Here is a 16,465-nt window from a genome sequence, read left to right on the forward strand (position 1 = left end):
GGAGTGGGCTGGGGAGAAGGGGCCAAGGGCAGCTGGCCCCTGCTGAGTGCAACGTGAGCCGGACAGAGGCTGCAGCTGCAGGTCCCACTCCATTGGCAGCAGCCACCAGGCAGGCCCCCAGCTCCACACCACGCACAGCCCAGGCGGGGTTGGCAGCCATCAACAGCTGGCAAGCTCTGCCCCACCCCCGCCCACCACCACCACCAACAACCCTGCGGCAGCCAGCAGCAGCTTTGCCTGCCGTGCCCAGCCCTGGAGTCCCGGATGCAGCCAGTTCGGACGGGAGGGCTGGTGCTACGGTCTCAGGCAAGGCAGAATGCTAAAGGGTAATGGCCCATCGCGCACAGCCAGACTCGAGGAAGAAGCAGATGAGCACAGCAGGTCAGTGGCTCAGCGCGGAGGCCTGGGCGCAGATGGAGAGCAGGCTCCACTCCCGGGCACAGAGCGGAGAGAAGCGCCCGGATGCTCCCAGGCGCCAGGCGGGGCTGCCTTCTACCACAAAGAGACGCTCTCTGGAACGCCCTCCCCGCCCAGATCCCGACTTCTCCACACCCAGGGTGCAGCTGGGTAGGGCTCAGCGGGGAGGGGCCGCTGCTGGTGGGCGTGAAGACTCAAGACCATCTCAGCCTGCAGGCCAGCACTTAGTGAACTGCCCGCTGGGGGCCCAGGCGCGCAGGCCAGGGTTCTGCTGTGATCTGGACAGGGATGGACTGCTTCAGGATGGCTCGCAGGCCCACCTAGGTGTTGCACAGCTCAGGGGCCTTGCTTCCTGTTCACACACAGGAGCTGTATTCGTCAAAGGCGCTGGGGGAGGATTGATCAGTCCAAAGTGTCGCTGTCTCAGGAAGCCCGCTGGGTCCAGGAGCCTGCCCAACTCCCCTCCACCCCGCCCTGGGCATCTGTCTTTGAGCAACACAGACATGGTATCCCTGGGTCTCGCCTGCCCCAGCGGGCAGACAGGCTGGCGGTGTGGCCATAGGCCCTGCGTCTCTGAGAGTGGCGCTCACTCCCCAGGACAGGGCAGGGCCCGGCCAGGCTGGAGCAGCTGTTTGGCCATCCCTGATTGGACCAGAGGAGCAGCCCAAGCTGCACCAATCATGTTCACCCCTCCCTGTGGTCTGGTTGGATCCCCAAACCACAGGGATCCTGAGCCAGGCTCCCCCCCCCCACAGGAGAGGGGCGGAGCTGCGGGGGCACAGCGGGAAGGGGAGAAGGCAGAGGGGATCACCAAGGAAAAGCAGAAAGGAGGGAGGGTCCCAGCAGGCTCCTGGCTCTCCAGCCTGGGCCACCCTGAGTGCCATAAGACCGCCTGCTGGCCTGTTCCTTAAATGGCTCTGACCTGCACTGCCCTGTGGCTCCCACCACTTGCAACCCCACCAGCCTCCATGAAGACATTGTTCTCCTGCCCCTACGTCAGCCCCTTGCTCCCCATGCCTGGCTCAGGTGCCCCTCCAAGCCCTCAAAGGCCTTCCTCCTTCTGGGGGCTCAGCACACAGCTTCCATGGGGAGGCCTGACGCCTCCTGCAGCCTACCCGGCTGACTCAGGAAGAGGGCATGGCGCTCGCAGCTCCCCCGGGGCTGCGGTCGCCCTGAACAACCTGTGCAAGCCCCGGCTCTGCGCAAGCCGCGGCGGGTGGGACAGCATCAGACTCCTGTACTGCTGTTCCTCTGCGCCGGGCACAGCTGAGCCTTGTATCCTCCCATGCAAGAGGCCCAGGAACTCGTCTTATGAGCTGATCTCTGGGGTGACGTGGACTGACCTCTGTAGAGGCCCAGGCAGAAGCAGACAGTGGCAGAACCCCAAGGAAGACCTCTCTCCGCAATGGAGAAGCCAGGCTCTGGGCATTCCTGGGCCAGGGCTGGGAGCCTGCCTGTCCCCCCAGTGCCCTGTGCCAAGGCCACCTGCCCAACCCCCTCTGTTGATCCTCCTCCCTCCCACAGAGGCAGGGCTGGGGCTCCATCCTGACTTTGCTGGTTTCTAGGCCCTTTTCCCATAACCTGGAGTGCATTAAGGAATGTTTTTGAGAACGCTTCAACTAATAAATGAATAATAATAATTCATCAATCAATCCACCCCTGTGGCCCCACGCCTCCCTCCCAGACTGCAGCCAGGCTGTCTTTCCATCATCGAATTCTGAATTTCAGCAGACAGGGCTTTGGTGACAGCCGCCCCCTGGAGGACCACGCCAGGGATGGGCCCTGTAGGAAAGCCAGCCCAGGCCGCGTGCGTCGGTGCTGGAGCGGAAGGACCAAGCCTCCCAGGCCAGTCTCTTATGGGAAAAGCTCTGGCCAGCCCAGGGGATGCCCTGTCTGTCCCAACCCTCTGCTAAGAGGTTCTGAGCCCAGGCCTCCGAGCGCGCCTTCTGGAAATTTCCGAAAGACTCGCCCTTTGCGTGTTGGCCGCGGTGGGGGACGGATGGGAGGCTGCAGGCTCCGCCCCGTTCTGCGGCTGCAGAGCCCAGAGAAACAAAGAGAGGACCTGAGCTCTCGGGCTGTTTGCTTCACTCTCCTAAGTTTATTTGGGTATTGAAACAAAGAGAAACGATCATGCATCAGTCACGTTGCGCCTTTGTACAACAGAACCAACTCCTCGGCGTCACCGCCCGGCACCCTTGCTTGCTGGTTTTCCCCTCTTTCTTTCCGTCACGTCAGGCAGACTCCTCGATGTTCTCCAGTTTTGCACAGTCACTGGAGTGTCGCATCATGAATTATTAAATCAGTGCTTCGTGGTAATACATAATTTCTTATCAATTATTCATGCTAATGTGTGTGTAGTTTACTTAATTGTGTTATTGACGATCAAAAGCAATTTCCTGAAAGTCCTCAAGGACACAAAATTTAATCAGCGTAACTACTTTTCAGATACAATGCCGTTAAGTATTCTTAATTTGCCCAACAGTTCACTTATTTATGTACCTTTCTGGAGGAAATACGAGTTTAATCAAACAATTAGATTGAAGAGTTAGGGTATAGAAGGGCTGGCGCGCGCAGCGTTGCAACCGAACATTCGTGATTACAGGGGAAACGGAAGCCACTTGGCCGCTTTTTTGGCAAATCGGTCCGTCTTGGGAGTCGGCAAGCAAAATACAGCAGGAGGAAGGAGCAGGTCTCTCTGCCTTAAAGGAGACGCTGGGTTTTACCAAAACGCTGGGCAGTCATGGTTGGGGGGGTGGGGGGCGGGGACGAGGCAGACAAGGAGTACACTCTGGGGGAAGGGGCAGGGGGAGGTTGCAAAGGGGGCAGGGGACCCGAAAGGAAGCAGAACCTGTCGGTGACAGCAACCGAAGTGGAAACCCTCGGCGTCACAGCCACCCATACCAGCAGCAAAAGTCACTGCAGATGGCCACGCACCTGTCAGTTTCCCAGGAGCCCCTGCTGGAGGGGGTGCGCTCATGTGATTGCACACTGATGCTCGGGTCTCCGTCCACGCAGCAGAAAACAGCCACCGTAGACCACAGCAGAAACCTCAACGTGGTTTGGCCCTTTGCTGCTAACTCCCTTCGTCCAACAGGAAGCCATCTGCCCCACGCAGCGTGTCTGCGTGGACGCCGTTCCTGGCTCCTCTTCTTTCCTACTTTTTTTTCTTCTCCCAAGTCAAAAAGCAGCTCTGCTGGGAACCCCCTCCCCATGCCAGGGATCTGAGGATCCGGAGTTCATCCAGATGCTTGGTTGTTTCGGACGACTTCCGGGAGGCTGCGTCCCTTCCGATGGCTCTCCTGTCCAGCTCCGGGAGCTGTTTTCCAACTGGTCAGCTTCCCACCAAGCTGCAAGTCCACTCAAGGAGAGAGGCGGCTGGGCACTGCCACGGTGGGAGGCCACACTCGCTCCGAGCCCACAGCATCTGGGTGACAGTAGTGGCTCCCCGGTTCGTGGAGCTGACGGTGTGTCTAATAGTCTGGCTCCCTGGCCACCCTGTGTCCCTAGGGCAGACCCTCCCCACCCTATATCTTCTCAGCCCCCAGCCAAGCCCACAACCAAAATTCTCCAGCAGAGAAAGGATCCTGATGGAAGCCAGCAGGTGCTGCATGTTGGAGGTCTACCAGCTGCCTGGTAAAATCACAGAGGTGTGACTGGCTGGGACAGTCCAGCCCCTGGCCACTTCTCAAGGATGATGCCCCAAGCTGTGGTTCTTGGGGTTGACAATACCTTCACAAGGTAGCCCAGGAGGGCAGTGGGTGGGGACAGGAAGGGTGATGGATGAGCAATTCCAGCCCCTCCAAAAACTTCCAGATCTGGAAGAGAACCTCAGGGGTCTCAGCGCCCTGTGAGCTCAGGACCTGTCACCCAAGAAGCCAGGACCACACAGCGCCCCCTGGTGGAACTCCGGCACGACTCTGCAGGCGCCAGGGGAGCCGCGGGTCGCTGCAGAGGCCCCGGGACAAGCGGGTGTCGACTCCTTGCTGTCCGGGAGACTTTTCCGCAGAGGCTGAGGCTGGGAGAAGCAGGGGCAGGGGGGAGGGCGCGCCGGGTTGGGCACTTTGCACCCTCATACGCTCTTCTCGCCCTCGCTCTGTTCCTTGGTGGGAGGGGTCTTGTCCTGGCCGCCGTCGGGGGGCGCGGGCTTGGCCGCCGGGCCCGGGCTGCAGCTGGTGGTCGGCAGAAGGTTAGCGGACTGTAGCACGGCTTCCGAATGCTCCCGGGCCTTCATGCGCAGAGCAGCCACGCTGGCCGTGCGGTTACTCTGGCAGCCGTAGGTGGGGAGGAAGGAGAGCCCCATGGGGTCTGGCACGCAGCAGGAGCAGAGTGGGCCCCCTGTTAGGAGGGAAAGCAACACACTCCCATCACGGTCCATTCTGTCAGAAGCCCACACACACACACACCTCGAGGGGCCCAGCTGACCGCCCAAAGGATGGGAACAGCATGGAGGGACCTGGCAGCCCTGCTCTGCCATCAACCAGCTGTGTGGCCTGGGGCTAGTATCTTGGCTTCTCTGAGCTTTGGTTTTTACTTCCATAAAACAGAGTGAAACCTGCTTCACAGGATCCTTAGGAAGAGCCTACAAAATCATCCAACACACCCACCCAAACTTCCAAGGCACCCCCCCTGGGGCCTCAGGAGGCGCCCCGCAGTGAGGTATGCAAGGTTCAAGTGCCGGTGTGGGGCTAGCTGGAGGCAGCTCATGTCTCCCACTGCCGAGATCACACCCACATCTTTCAAGAATGGCGTGCACGGGATTTTGCGAGCACCGTTGAAATGCCGTGAGCAAGGGAAAATGAGGCTCGTGGCAGCCAAGACTACGCCAAGGCCACCTGGCACAGAAGCCCATCGGGAAGACCAGCATCAGGCTCAGCCCTGTGTGAGAGCAGCTGGACAAGTGCCCAGGCCACCTGTGTGTCCAAGGCTGGTGCTTGCCTCTGCCCGGGACTTGTAAGCGTCGCGCGGCAGGTGGAATGCCCAGTGACTGCAGCGTGAAGCCGGCTGCGTGCGAGATGCCGAGGGGGCAGAGCCTCCTCCCTGCAGCCACAGCCGAACCTGTCAGGCCACCTGCAGTGGATCCCCCAAGACAGACATGGCCCTCAAAACCCAGCTTCAGAGGTTAAACAGTTAGCAGCCAGTGTGGTGGTACACAGGGCTAAGTTGATGCCTGCGATGCCGGCATCCCATATTGGAGCACAGGTTCGAGTCCTGGCTACTCTTCTTCTGATCCAGCTTCTTGCGAATGCATCTGGGAAGGCAGCGGAAGATGGCTCAAGTGCCTGGGCCCCTGCTACTCGCGTGGGAGATGTGGTGGATGGAGCTCCGGGCTCCTGGCTTCAGCCTGACCCAGATCCAGCTGTTATGGCCATTTAGGGAGTAAACCAGCAGATGGAAGACCTCTCTCTCTCTTTCTCTCCTTTCTCTCTTCTCCCACCTCCATCATCACTCTACCTTTCAAATAAATACATAAAGTCTTGGAAAGAAGGAGCTCACTCACAGAACCAAGGCTAGGATAGAGACGGGTTCGTACACACCGCTAGGCTTAGCTCTCGTCCCATCCCCCCAACACAAGGCACAGAGGGAAACTGAGGAGTAGATGAAACCAAGGATTCTGGAAGAACCTGGCTAAAAACCGTAACGGCTTTACACACAATAGAATACTATTCAGCCCTAAAGAAGGAGTGCTGGCCCTTCCACCTGGAGGACATAACATAACATAACGTAACATAAGCCAGGCACAAAGGGCTTGCTGCCAAGGCTCTCACAAGGGGGGCCTACAGAAGTGAGGTACGTATGGGCAGAAGAGAGAATGACGGTGTTGGGGACTGGGGGGGTTGATGTTTAATGGATATAGAATTTCAGCTTTGGGGGCCGGCACTGTGATGTAGTAGGCTAAGTCTCCATCTGTGGCACTGGAATCCCATATGGGTGCCGGTTCAAGTCCCGGCTGCTCTACTTCCGATCCAGCTCTCTGCTGTGGCCTGGGAAAGCAGTAGAAGATGACTCAGGTCCTTGGGCCCCTGCACCCGCATGGGAGACCTGAAAGAAGCTCCTGGCTCCTGGCTTTGGATCGGCCCAGGTCTGGCCATTGCAGCCATTTGGGGAGTGAACCAGCGGATGGAAGACCACTCTCTGTGTCTTTTCCTCTCTCTGTCTGTAACTCTGCCTTTCAAATAAATAAATAAATAAATCTTCAAACAAAAAGAATTTCGGTTTTATACACTGGGACAGGTGTGGAGATGGCTCCCAGCAATGTGCACGCAGTCACCCCTGGATGGGGGGGGGGGGGCTGGTTCTAGACACCAAACTCCAGGAAGCTCCAGTCGGGTTCTCTGAAGTAGCATCGTGTTTGCACAGACCCCGTGCTCACCTCGCCTCCCATATACCATTCTTCATCTCTGAATTACTTACAATACCTGCTACAATGTAAATTCTTTGTTTTTTGTTTTTTTTTTTTTGTTTTTTGTTTTTTGTTTGTTTGTTTGTTTGTTTTGACAGGCAGAGTGGATAGTGAGAGAGAGAGACAGAGAGAAAGGTCTTCCTTTTGCCGTTGCTTCACCCTCCAATGGCCGCCACGGCTGGCGCGCTGCGGCTGGCGCACCGCGCTGATCCGATGGCAGGAGCCAGGAGCCAGGTGCTTCTCCTGGTCTCCCATGAGGTGCAGGGCCCAAGCACTTGGGCCATCCTCCACTGCACTCCCTGGCCACAGCAGAGAGCTGGTCTGGAAGAGGGGCAGCCGGGACAGAATCCAGTGTCCCGACCGGGACTAGAACCCTGTGTGCCGACGCCGCTAGGTGGAGGATTAGCCTAGTGAGCCACGGCACCAGCCACAACGTAAATTCTTTGTAAAAACTCCTTACACTGCATTGCTTCACAGAAAAATGACAAGAGAACGTCTATACATGTTAAGTACACACAAAAAATTTTTCCCAAATACTCCAGGGAAGCAGCAGTTGGTTGAATTTACAGATGCAGAACCCAAGGGTATGGAGGGTCGCCTGTATACTTAGGGGCCGGCACTGTGGCGTTAGTGAGGCAAGCCTTTGCCTGCAGTGCCAGCATCCCATATGGGCGCCGGTTCAAGTCCCGGCTGATCCACTTCCGATCCAGCTCCCTGCTAATGTGCCTGGGAAAGCAGTATAAGATGGCCCAAGTGCTTGGGCCCCTGCACCCGCGTGGAGACCCAGAAGAAGCTCCTGGCTCCTGGCTTCAGATAGGCTCAGCTCCAGCCAATGTGGCCATTTGGGGAGTGAAGCAGCAAATGAAAGGTTCTCTCTCTCCTCTTTCTTTCTTTCTTTTTTTTTTTTTTTTTTTTTTTTTTGACAGGCAGAGTGGACAGTGAGAGAGAGACAGAGACAGAGACAGAGAAAAGTCTTCCTTTTGCGGTTGGTTCACCCTCCAATGGCCGCCACGGCTGGCACACTGCGGCTGGCGCACCGTGCTGATCCAAAGGCAGGAGCCAGGTGCTTCTCCTGGTCTCCCATGGGGTGCAGGGCCCAAGCACTTGGGCCATCCTCCACTGCACTCCCGGGCCACAGCAGAGAGCTGGCCTGGAAGAGAGGCCAGAATCCGGACAGAATCCAGCGCCCCGACCGGGACTAGAACCCAGTGTGCCGGCGCTGCTAGGTGGAGGATTAGCCTATTGAGCCATGGCGCCGGTCTCTCCTCTCTCTTTTTCTTTCTCTCTCTCCCTCCCTTTCTCTGTAACTCTGCCTTTCAAGTAAATAAATAAATCTCAAAAAAAAAAAAAAAAAGGGAAAAGAAGTGTGCACTTAAAAAGGACTAAGTAGGTGATATTTACGTTAAGTGGACTTCATCATGATCAACAGAAAAGTAATTAAAGAAAAGCCATAAGGGCCCAAAGGGAGCTCGGGTTAAAGTGGCCCAGGAAGCTAAGAGCCAGCCGGTGCTGCTGGGACCCCTCTGCAGCTCTCGCAGATGGAGGACTCCCCAGCCCTGGGCCCACCCCTCACTCGCCAGCCACACCCAGCCTCCCATGGGGGCTGACGCCCTGGACCCAGCCCACTCGCCTTTCCTGGGACAGAGGAAGCATCCCTCACACTCACTGGGGTGGGATTGGCACGGCAGGGGCGTGGCCAGCAAGCCACTTTGGCCCACGGGCCTTTACCTGCAGCCTCCCCACCTGCACCTGCACCACACCTGCACCACACCTGCACCTGCACCGCAAGGCCAGACAGCCATTCAGCATCTATCACAGGGAGCCAATGCAGATTCACAATTACCTCCATGCCTCCCCACCCCCGCTGGGAGTGCTGACCACAGGGAGGGCCCGGGAGGTGGTGCTGAGGGGGGGTCTTTGCAGAGACAACCCCCAGGGACTGTCCGTGTAGCAGGCAAGACCAAAAGCGAACAGGAGACGGGTCCCATGGGATGATACTTAACAGGGAACACGGTAGAGACTGTGACTGCATCCAAGCACGTGTTCCGTGTGCCCTGACAGCTGTGACCCCCTGGGTTGTGGGTCACCTTGACGAAAGTGGGTTCTGCATAAAAAAAGTGCTTCTCCCATCAGATGCCGGGCACCTTCCCAGAGGTGCTCACACAGCCCGACACCTGGAAATCCTACATGCCCCCTTCCCCACCCCCAGGAAAGACAAAAGATGATGTCCACACACAGGATCCTGGATGTCCCAGGAACCGCACGGTGCCAGCAGCTCAGCAGAGACTTCTGTGCAGTGCCTGCGCAAATGCACTCAGAACAGACGGGCGCTTGGTCTCCTGGGACTCCCGGGGTGGAAGGTGACGGTTCCCGCGTGAAGACCGAGGCCCTTCGCCCTTGGGAAGTGAGCGCAAGACCCTCCCCAAGCACCTGCAGGTGCATTTACCGGGCAGCACACACTAGAATGAAATGTGGCTGTGAGCGGCAGGCACATGGGAGTAGTGAGCGAAGGGAGAAGGGTGTATAAAATGATCCCAGAACTCCAAGTGCACAGGAACCTCGGGCACAGAAACAGGCACAGGACAGCCCCTCAGCACGGCCGGAAGCCATCACAGCAGGGCCTGGGGGTCACCACACCAAGCCTGTGTGACAGCGTGACAGAGAAGCTGAACCGCCCACAACAGTCGGGAGCCGGCGCTGTGGCATAGCTGGTAATGCTGCCGCCTGCAGTGCCGGCATCCCATGTGGGCACCAGTTCAAGTCTCGGCTGCTCCTCTTCCAATCCAGCTCTCTGCTATGGCATGGCCTGGGAAAGCAGTAGACCTTGGTCCCCTGCACCTGCCTGGGAGATCTGGAAGAAGCTCCTGGCTCCTGGCTTTGGATCAGTAGAGCTCTGGCCATTGCATCCATCTAGGGAGTGAACAAGCGGATGAAAGACCTCTCTCTCTCTCTCTCTCTCTCTCTCTCTCTCTCTCTCTTTCTCTCTCTGCCTCTGCCTTTCTCTCTGTATCTCTGCCTTTCAAATAAATGCATAAATCTTTTTTTTTTTTGACAGGCAGAGTGGACAGCGAGAGAGAGAGACGGAGAGAAAGGTCTTCCTTTGCCGTTGCTTCACCCTCCAATGGCCGCCGCGGCCAGCGCACTGCGGCCGGCGCACCGCGCTGATCCGATGGCAGGAGCCAGGTGCTTCTCCTGGTCTCCCATGGGGTGCAGGGCCCAAGCACTTGGGCCATCCTCCACTGCACTCCGGGGCCACAGCAGAGAGCTGGCCTGGAAGAGGGGCAACCGGGACAGAATCTGGCGCCCCGACCGGGACTAGAACCCGGTGTGCCGGCGCCGCAAGGCGGAGGATTAGCCTAGTGAGCCGCGGCGCCGGCTAAATGCATAAATCTTTAAAAAAAGAGAGAGAGACAGTTGGCTCCCCCGGTGACTGTGGCAGAGGTGACAAAGACACTTAGAAGAGGCCTGCCTAAAAACCAAGCTGCCACTGTAGAGATCCTGCTACAGGAGTGACAATAGGATGCCACTGGGGCCAGAAATCTGGGAACAGCCTAAAGACGTGTGGGCAGGGCCTGTGACTCCCAGCTCCACCACTGACCAGCTACAGGCCCACAGGCACTCCTAGGCTGACGATGCGGCCACATTCCCAGTGTAGCCCCGTCGTAAATTGAAAGTATCTCAAGTCACAACTGCATTTACCGAGCAACCTCGCAGAGCAGAGCCTACCTCAAACATGAGAACGCTCCCACTTGGGCGAAGCCATCAAACACAGAGCCCTTTTTTTTTTTAACACAGTGTTAAACACCTCATGCAGGGGTCGGCATTGTGGCACAGGGGCGTAAACCACGGTATCTAATGCCGGCATCCCATACAGGAGGGCCAATTTGAGTCGTGGCCACTCTGCTTCCGATCCAGCTCCCTGCTACAGCCTGGGAAAGCAGCAGAAGCTGGCCCAAATCCTCGGGCCCCTGCACCCATGTGGGAGACCTGGATCAAGTTCTTGGCTCCTGGCTTCCGACCAGCACAGCTCCGGCCATTTTGGGAATGAAGCAGTAGATGATAGATCTGTTGATATCTCTCTTTCTGTCTGTCCCTCTCTGTCACTCTGCCTTTCAAATAAATAAATAAAACGAATATTTATTAAAAACATGAGAATAATTCATGCAATTTATTGAATGCTCTACTGAAAGTGAAAAAACAGAGTGGTTTATGGATGCATCTTTGCATGATCATAACATGAAAAACAAATCATTAAGTCAGGGCCAGCGCTGTGGTGTGGCAGGTTAGGTTGCCACCTGCAGCACCAGCATCCCATTTGGGTGCCAGGTCGAGGCCCGGATTCACCACTTCCAATCCAGCTCTCAGCTTGTCCTTCTCTGCCTCCAGTCTTGAAAGAAATACATTTCCACTGCTGATGAGCCCGTGGGTTAATGGTGCTTTGTGACGCAGCCTGAGTAGAACGAGATAACACACACCCTTCTGTATATAACACCCGTGTGCACAGTGGTCCCTCAGGGTCTGGGAGGGACCCGTTCCTCCGAGAAGAAAACTCTGTGGGTGGTCACATGTCTTCTATGAAAGGAATAGTGCTTACAATAATCCATGTACATCCTCCCTTCGATGTCAATGATTGATTGATTGATTGGAAAGGCAGAGCAACGGAGTGTGGAGAGAGAAACACAGAGAAAGAGAGAGAGAGAATTGCACTCCCCAAATAGCTGCTATAGCCAGGTCTGGACCAGCCCAAAGCCAGGAGCCTAGAACTCCATCCTGGGCTTCCCACGTGATGCAGGGGGGTGAGGGTCAGTACTTGGGTGCAGGGGCCCAAATACTTGGGCCGTCCTCCACTGCATTAGCAGGAAGCTGGATCAGAAGCCAAGGAGCTGGGATTCAAACCAGAAGCATGATATGGGATGCCAGTGTCACAAGCGGTGGCTTAACCCTCTGTGCCCCACCCCTGGCCTCTCCTTCCACATAATATAAATCTCTTGATTACTTATCATATAGTAAAAATGCTTTATAAATAGTTGCTATACTGTATTGCTTAGGAAATAAGACAAACAAGTCTGCACCTGTTCTGCACAGAGCCAATTTCTTTTCCAAGTATTTTCAATCTGTGGTTGGTTAAACCAATGGATATGAAGCCCTCTGTTATCACTTCTCAGCCTTTTGGCTAAGATCAAGTGTAAAGCCCTCTGTTACAGAGTGTCAACTGTATACATAGAAGGCATACATGTGTATATGTATATGTACACCACATATCATACCAACTTGAGATCATAAATGTATCTACAAGAATATTTCAAAAAGTCCACGGAAAATGGAATTAAAAGATGAGTTTAGGGGCTGGCACTGGTTTGTGTCCTGACTGCTCCTCTTCTGATCCAGCTCTCTGCTATGGCCTGGGAAAGCAGTGGAAAATGGCCCAAGTGCTTGGGCCCCTGCACCCACATGGGAGACCTGGAGGAGGCTTCTGGCTCCTGGCTTCAGATTGGCACAGTTCTGGCTGATGCAGCCATTTGGGGAGTGAATCAGAGGATGGGAGACCATTCTCTCTCTCTCTCTCTCTCTCTCTCTCTCTCTCTCTCTCTATGTAACTCTGCCTCTCAGGTAAGTTAAAAAAAAAAAAAGATAAGTTTATTTAGGTGCAAAACATTTTCAAATCCATGCCAACTATGGGTTTCCTAAAAAGGATGTGAAATGCATGTAATAAAAAATGATGCATGCCTTTCAAGGCATATTTGCACCCAAATAAATGTATTCTTTTTAAAAATACAGACTTACTTATTTGGAAGGCAGAATGACAGAGAAAGAAGGGAGGGAGAGAGAGAGAGACGGACAGACAGACAGACCTTCCATCTGCTGACTCACTCCCCAGATGCCAACAACAGCAGGGGCTGGGTCAGGCCAAAGTCAGGAGCCAGGAGCCAGGAACTCCATCTGGGTCTCCCACACGGGTGGCAGGAACCCAAGTACCCGGGCCATCCTCTGCTGCCCCCCAGGCGCATTAGCAGGGAGCTGGACTGGGAGCGGAGGCGGGACTAGGTTCCAAGTACTTGGATAAGGGATGCACGTGCCCCAGGCAGTGGTTTAACCCATAGGCCCCAGCACTTGCCCCAAACTTATCTTTGAATTCCATTTTCCATGACCTTTATGAAATACCCTTGTATACATATATAGACTGATTTACAAATAGAAAATACAAATTTAAATTTTAATGAAATCTTTTACTCATAAAATAGAATGTTTATTTATAAACAGAAAATAATTATAACATTAACTTCTAATAAAATCTTTTATTCATAGAATAAAATATATGTTTCTTGGAGATATATATTAATAATACTTACAAATAGAATGAAAAGATGTAGCAAGACCAAAATATTTGTAACGGTGGATTCTGGATTTTGGTTTTTAAGTTTATGTTGTGTTGTATTTCCTGCTTTTTCTAAATGGGCGGGCATTACTCTCCTATAAAGGGCACCCCTGCTGATTTGCGATTGGCTGTCTCTTGTCATTCAGACAAGGGGGCAGAGACTCCCCTCCAGAACAGAGTCCCACTGAGGATTCAAGACTGAGCCGTCCACCCGAGGCAGCCAAGGCCTCCGCCCGCACTGGAGGTCTTAACAGCAAACACACAGCAGAACGTGAACCAGAGGCACTCCACCCCACTTCCTGTCCTGGGAACGGAGGTCCGTGAGCCCCTTCCCACGGGCGTCCGACCAACACCCCAGCCTTCAGACACCCCCCCACCGACAGACACCATGACTCTCCCTGTGTGGCCCCGGACGTGTGCCATGACCGACATGGGTGGAGGAGCCACTTGGCCCGTGAGCACAGTTTGCAGAGCACACTGCCGGCTGGACGCTAAATTCAAATGCACAATTAGATCTCCATGAAGTTACAGCACATTCTGCTGAATTGATCCAACCGGCCTCCGTCCCGCTATGACATCATGCTCCCAAGGCTTGGCTTGAACATAAATACTTAATGCAATACATATAGCCTGAAAGAGTTGATCTCCCAGGCAGCTGCATTGATCCACTACAGAGACCGACAGGAAAGATGAAGTTCATTCTGTCTCGTCGCTGCCAGCAACGCATTTTGCTCGTGAGGCTACGTGCACGCACGCCAGTGCCCGCCCCATGTGCCATTTCCTCGGTGAGCGTCCAACTCCCGCCCGGAGGAAACCGGAAATAAAAACACCACGGCTTTCCAAGACCTTTGCCCCAAACACCAGAGTTCATTTCATTTGGCTTCCGAGTCAAGTAAGGGAAACCAAATACACACACACACACACACACACACACACACACACGGGGACTTCAAGAGGCTGATGGAAAATGCATAAAGTGACAAAAAAAAAAAAAGTATGCATGGATTTCAATTCGGGGGCACCAAAATCAACTTACATCTCCAAGTGCATTTGTCCACGAGCTTTTTGAAGTAACTGAGAATTTTGTGAGCCTCACCCCAGCTCCTGGGTCCCTGGGCAACAGAACCAAACTGTCCCACTTGGGCACAGGGAAGACATTCAGGGAACATTTAGGGAGACAGGAAGAGAAAGAAGATGGACACTTCGTGACTGGGAGGGCACCGTCGGCCAGGCCCGGCACTGTGGCACAGTGGGTTAAGCCACTGCGCGCACCCCAGCATCCTAATCAGAGCACCAGTCCAAGTCCCTGGTGCTCTGTTTCCAATCCAGCTCCCTGCAAATACACCTGGGAAAGCAGTGGAGGATGGCCCAAGTGCTTGAGCCCCTGCACCCACGTGGGAGACTTGGATGGCATTTCAGGCTCCTGGTTTCAGCCCCAGCCATTTGAGGAGTGATGAAGTTGATGGAAGATATTTCTCTCTCCTTTCTCTCTCCTCTCCTCTCTCTCTCTCCTCTCCTCCTTCTCTCTCTCTCTCTCCCTCCCTCTCTCTCTCTCTTCCCCTCTCTCTCTCTCCCCCCCCCGCCTTTCAAATAAGTAATTAAATATTGAAAAAAGGAAAATACCATTTTCCAGGCTCTAAGCTTCCCCACATCCCACAGAAAGCCAATCCATGGTCATGAACATTTACCCAATCCGGCTAAGGCCAAAATCCCCGGTTTCTTGGACAGGCAGGTTCTCTTGGTGGAGTTGACCCTAAATCCCACCATTGCTGTCACTCCACCTCACTGTCTCCACACTGGTTTATTCATTCTGCAAACACACATGGACCTCACGGCAGCCAGCTCCTCTGACCAGCCCCGCCACAGGTGTCTCATTTTTTTTTTTTAAGATTTATTTATTTATTTGAAAGTCAGAGCTACACAGAGAGAGGAGAGGCAGAGAGAAAGAGAGAGAGAGATCTTCCATCTGATGGTTCACTCCCCAATTGGCTGCAACAGCCAGAGCTGTGCCAATCCAAAGCCAGGAGCCAGGAGCCAGGAGCCAGGAGCTTCCTCTGGGTCTCTCATGTGAGTGCAGGGGCCCAAGAATTTGGCCATCTTCCACTGCCCTCCCAGGCCACAGCAGAGAGCTGGATCGGAAGTGGAGCAGCCGGGTCTTGAAATGGTGCCCATATGGGATGCCAGCTCTTCAGGCCAGGGCATTAACCCACTGCATCACAGTGCCGGCCCCTCACTTCTGCCTGGATCTCTCAATGAGGCTGAACAAATCATGCCACAGGGGCCAGCACTGTGGCACAGTAGGTTAATCCTCTGCCTGCAGAGCCACCATCCCATATGGGCACCGGTTCGAGTCCCGGCTGCTCTACTTCCAATCCAGCTCTCTGCTGTGGCCTGGGAAAGCAGTAGAAGATGGCCCAAGTCCTTGGCCCCCTGCACCTGTGTGGAAGACCCGGAAGAAGCTCCTAGCTCCTGGCTTTGGCTCTGCACAGCTCTGGCTGTTGCAGCCATCTGGGGAGTGAACCAGCGGACGGAAGACCTTTCTGTCTCTCCCTCTCAGTCTGTAACTCTACCTCTCAAGATAAATAAATAAAATCTTTAAAAAAAAATCATGCTGCAGCCTCTGGATCCCAGCACTTGCAGCACAGCCAGAGCAATGCCGGGACGCACATCCTGGCCAGTTGGATGCCAGCCAGCACCATCCTCCCTCTCAGAGGCAGCACCAGGCCACTGCTTCTCCTGCTGCCCCTGGTACCAGCCCGAAGCCTCCCGGGCAGCTCCTTGCACTCCGGGGCCCCATGTGTTAGCAGGAAGTGCAAACCCATCAGCACTCATAGGAAATAGTTTCTGGAAAGCAGGTTGCCATTTTTCAAGTCACAGGATGACAGCAGGTGCCTGTCAGAGTAACAGGATCAATACGAGGTGGGGGGTGGGGGGCTGCAAGAGGGGACACCTCAGTCCCTGACTTCTCCTGCCTCTGACAGACTCGCTGTGTGACTTTCAGTGGTCCCATCCCTTCCCAGGGGCCTCACTGTCCCCCACTGGAGAGGCAGTGGTAACATACCCATCAAGGAGATTCGTTGCAAATCCCAAGTGCCAGGCTCTCCACCCTATCTGCCTAATACTTGCTGGGTATTGGGGTTGGAGGACTCCTCTGATCCTCACGTGGAATGCCAGCACTAATGGGACACGTGGTGTGCCGGCACGGATACACCCCTCCCAACCATCAGCACCCCAGGCATAGCCACTGTGATCTTTGCTTCACAGCGGGGCAG

The 16,465-nt window shown here is 54.9% G+C and overlaps 1 protein-coding gene across 1 annotated transcript in view; it reads right to left on the reverse strand.

Moving 5' to 3' along the window:
* Nucleotides 1–2,495: 2,495 nt before the first annotated feature.
* The window catches only part of DRGX (dorsal root ganglia homeobox), a 34,842-nt gene continuing 20,872 nt past the window's right edge, over nt 2,496–16,465 (reverse strand). Inside the window, exon 7 of the mRNA XM_051837548.2 lies at nt 2,496–4,752. Coding sequence (XP_051693508.2) covers nt 4,487–4,752 — 266 coding nt within the window. The 3' untranslated portion in view covers nt 2,496–4,486. The remainder of the gene's footprint in view (nt 4,753–16,465) is intronic.

The sequence above is a fragment of the Oryctolagus cuniculus genome, chromosome 15 (assembly GCF_964237555.1).
Source record: "Oryctolagus cuniculus chromosome 15, mOryCun1.1, whole genome shotgun sequence".
Lineage (NCBI taxonomy): Eukaryota > Metazoa > Chordata > Mammalia > Lagomorpha > Leporidae > Oryctolagus > Oryctolagus cuniculus.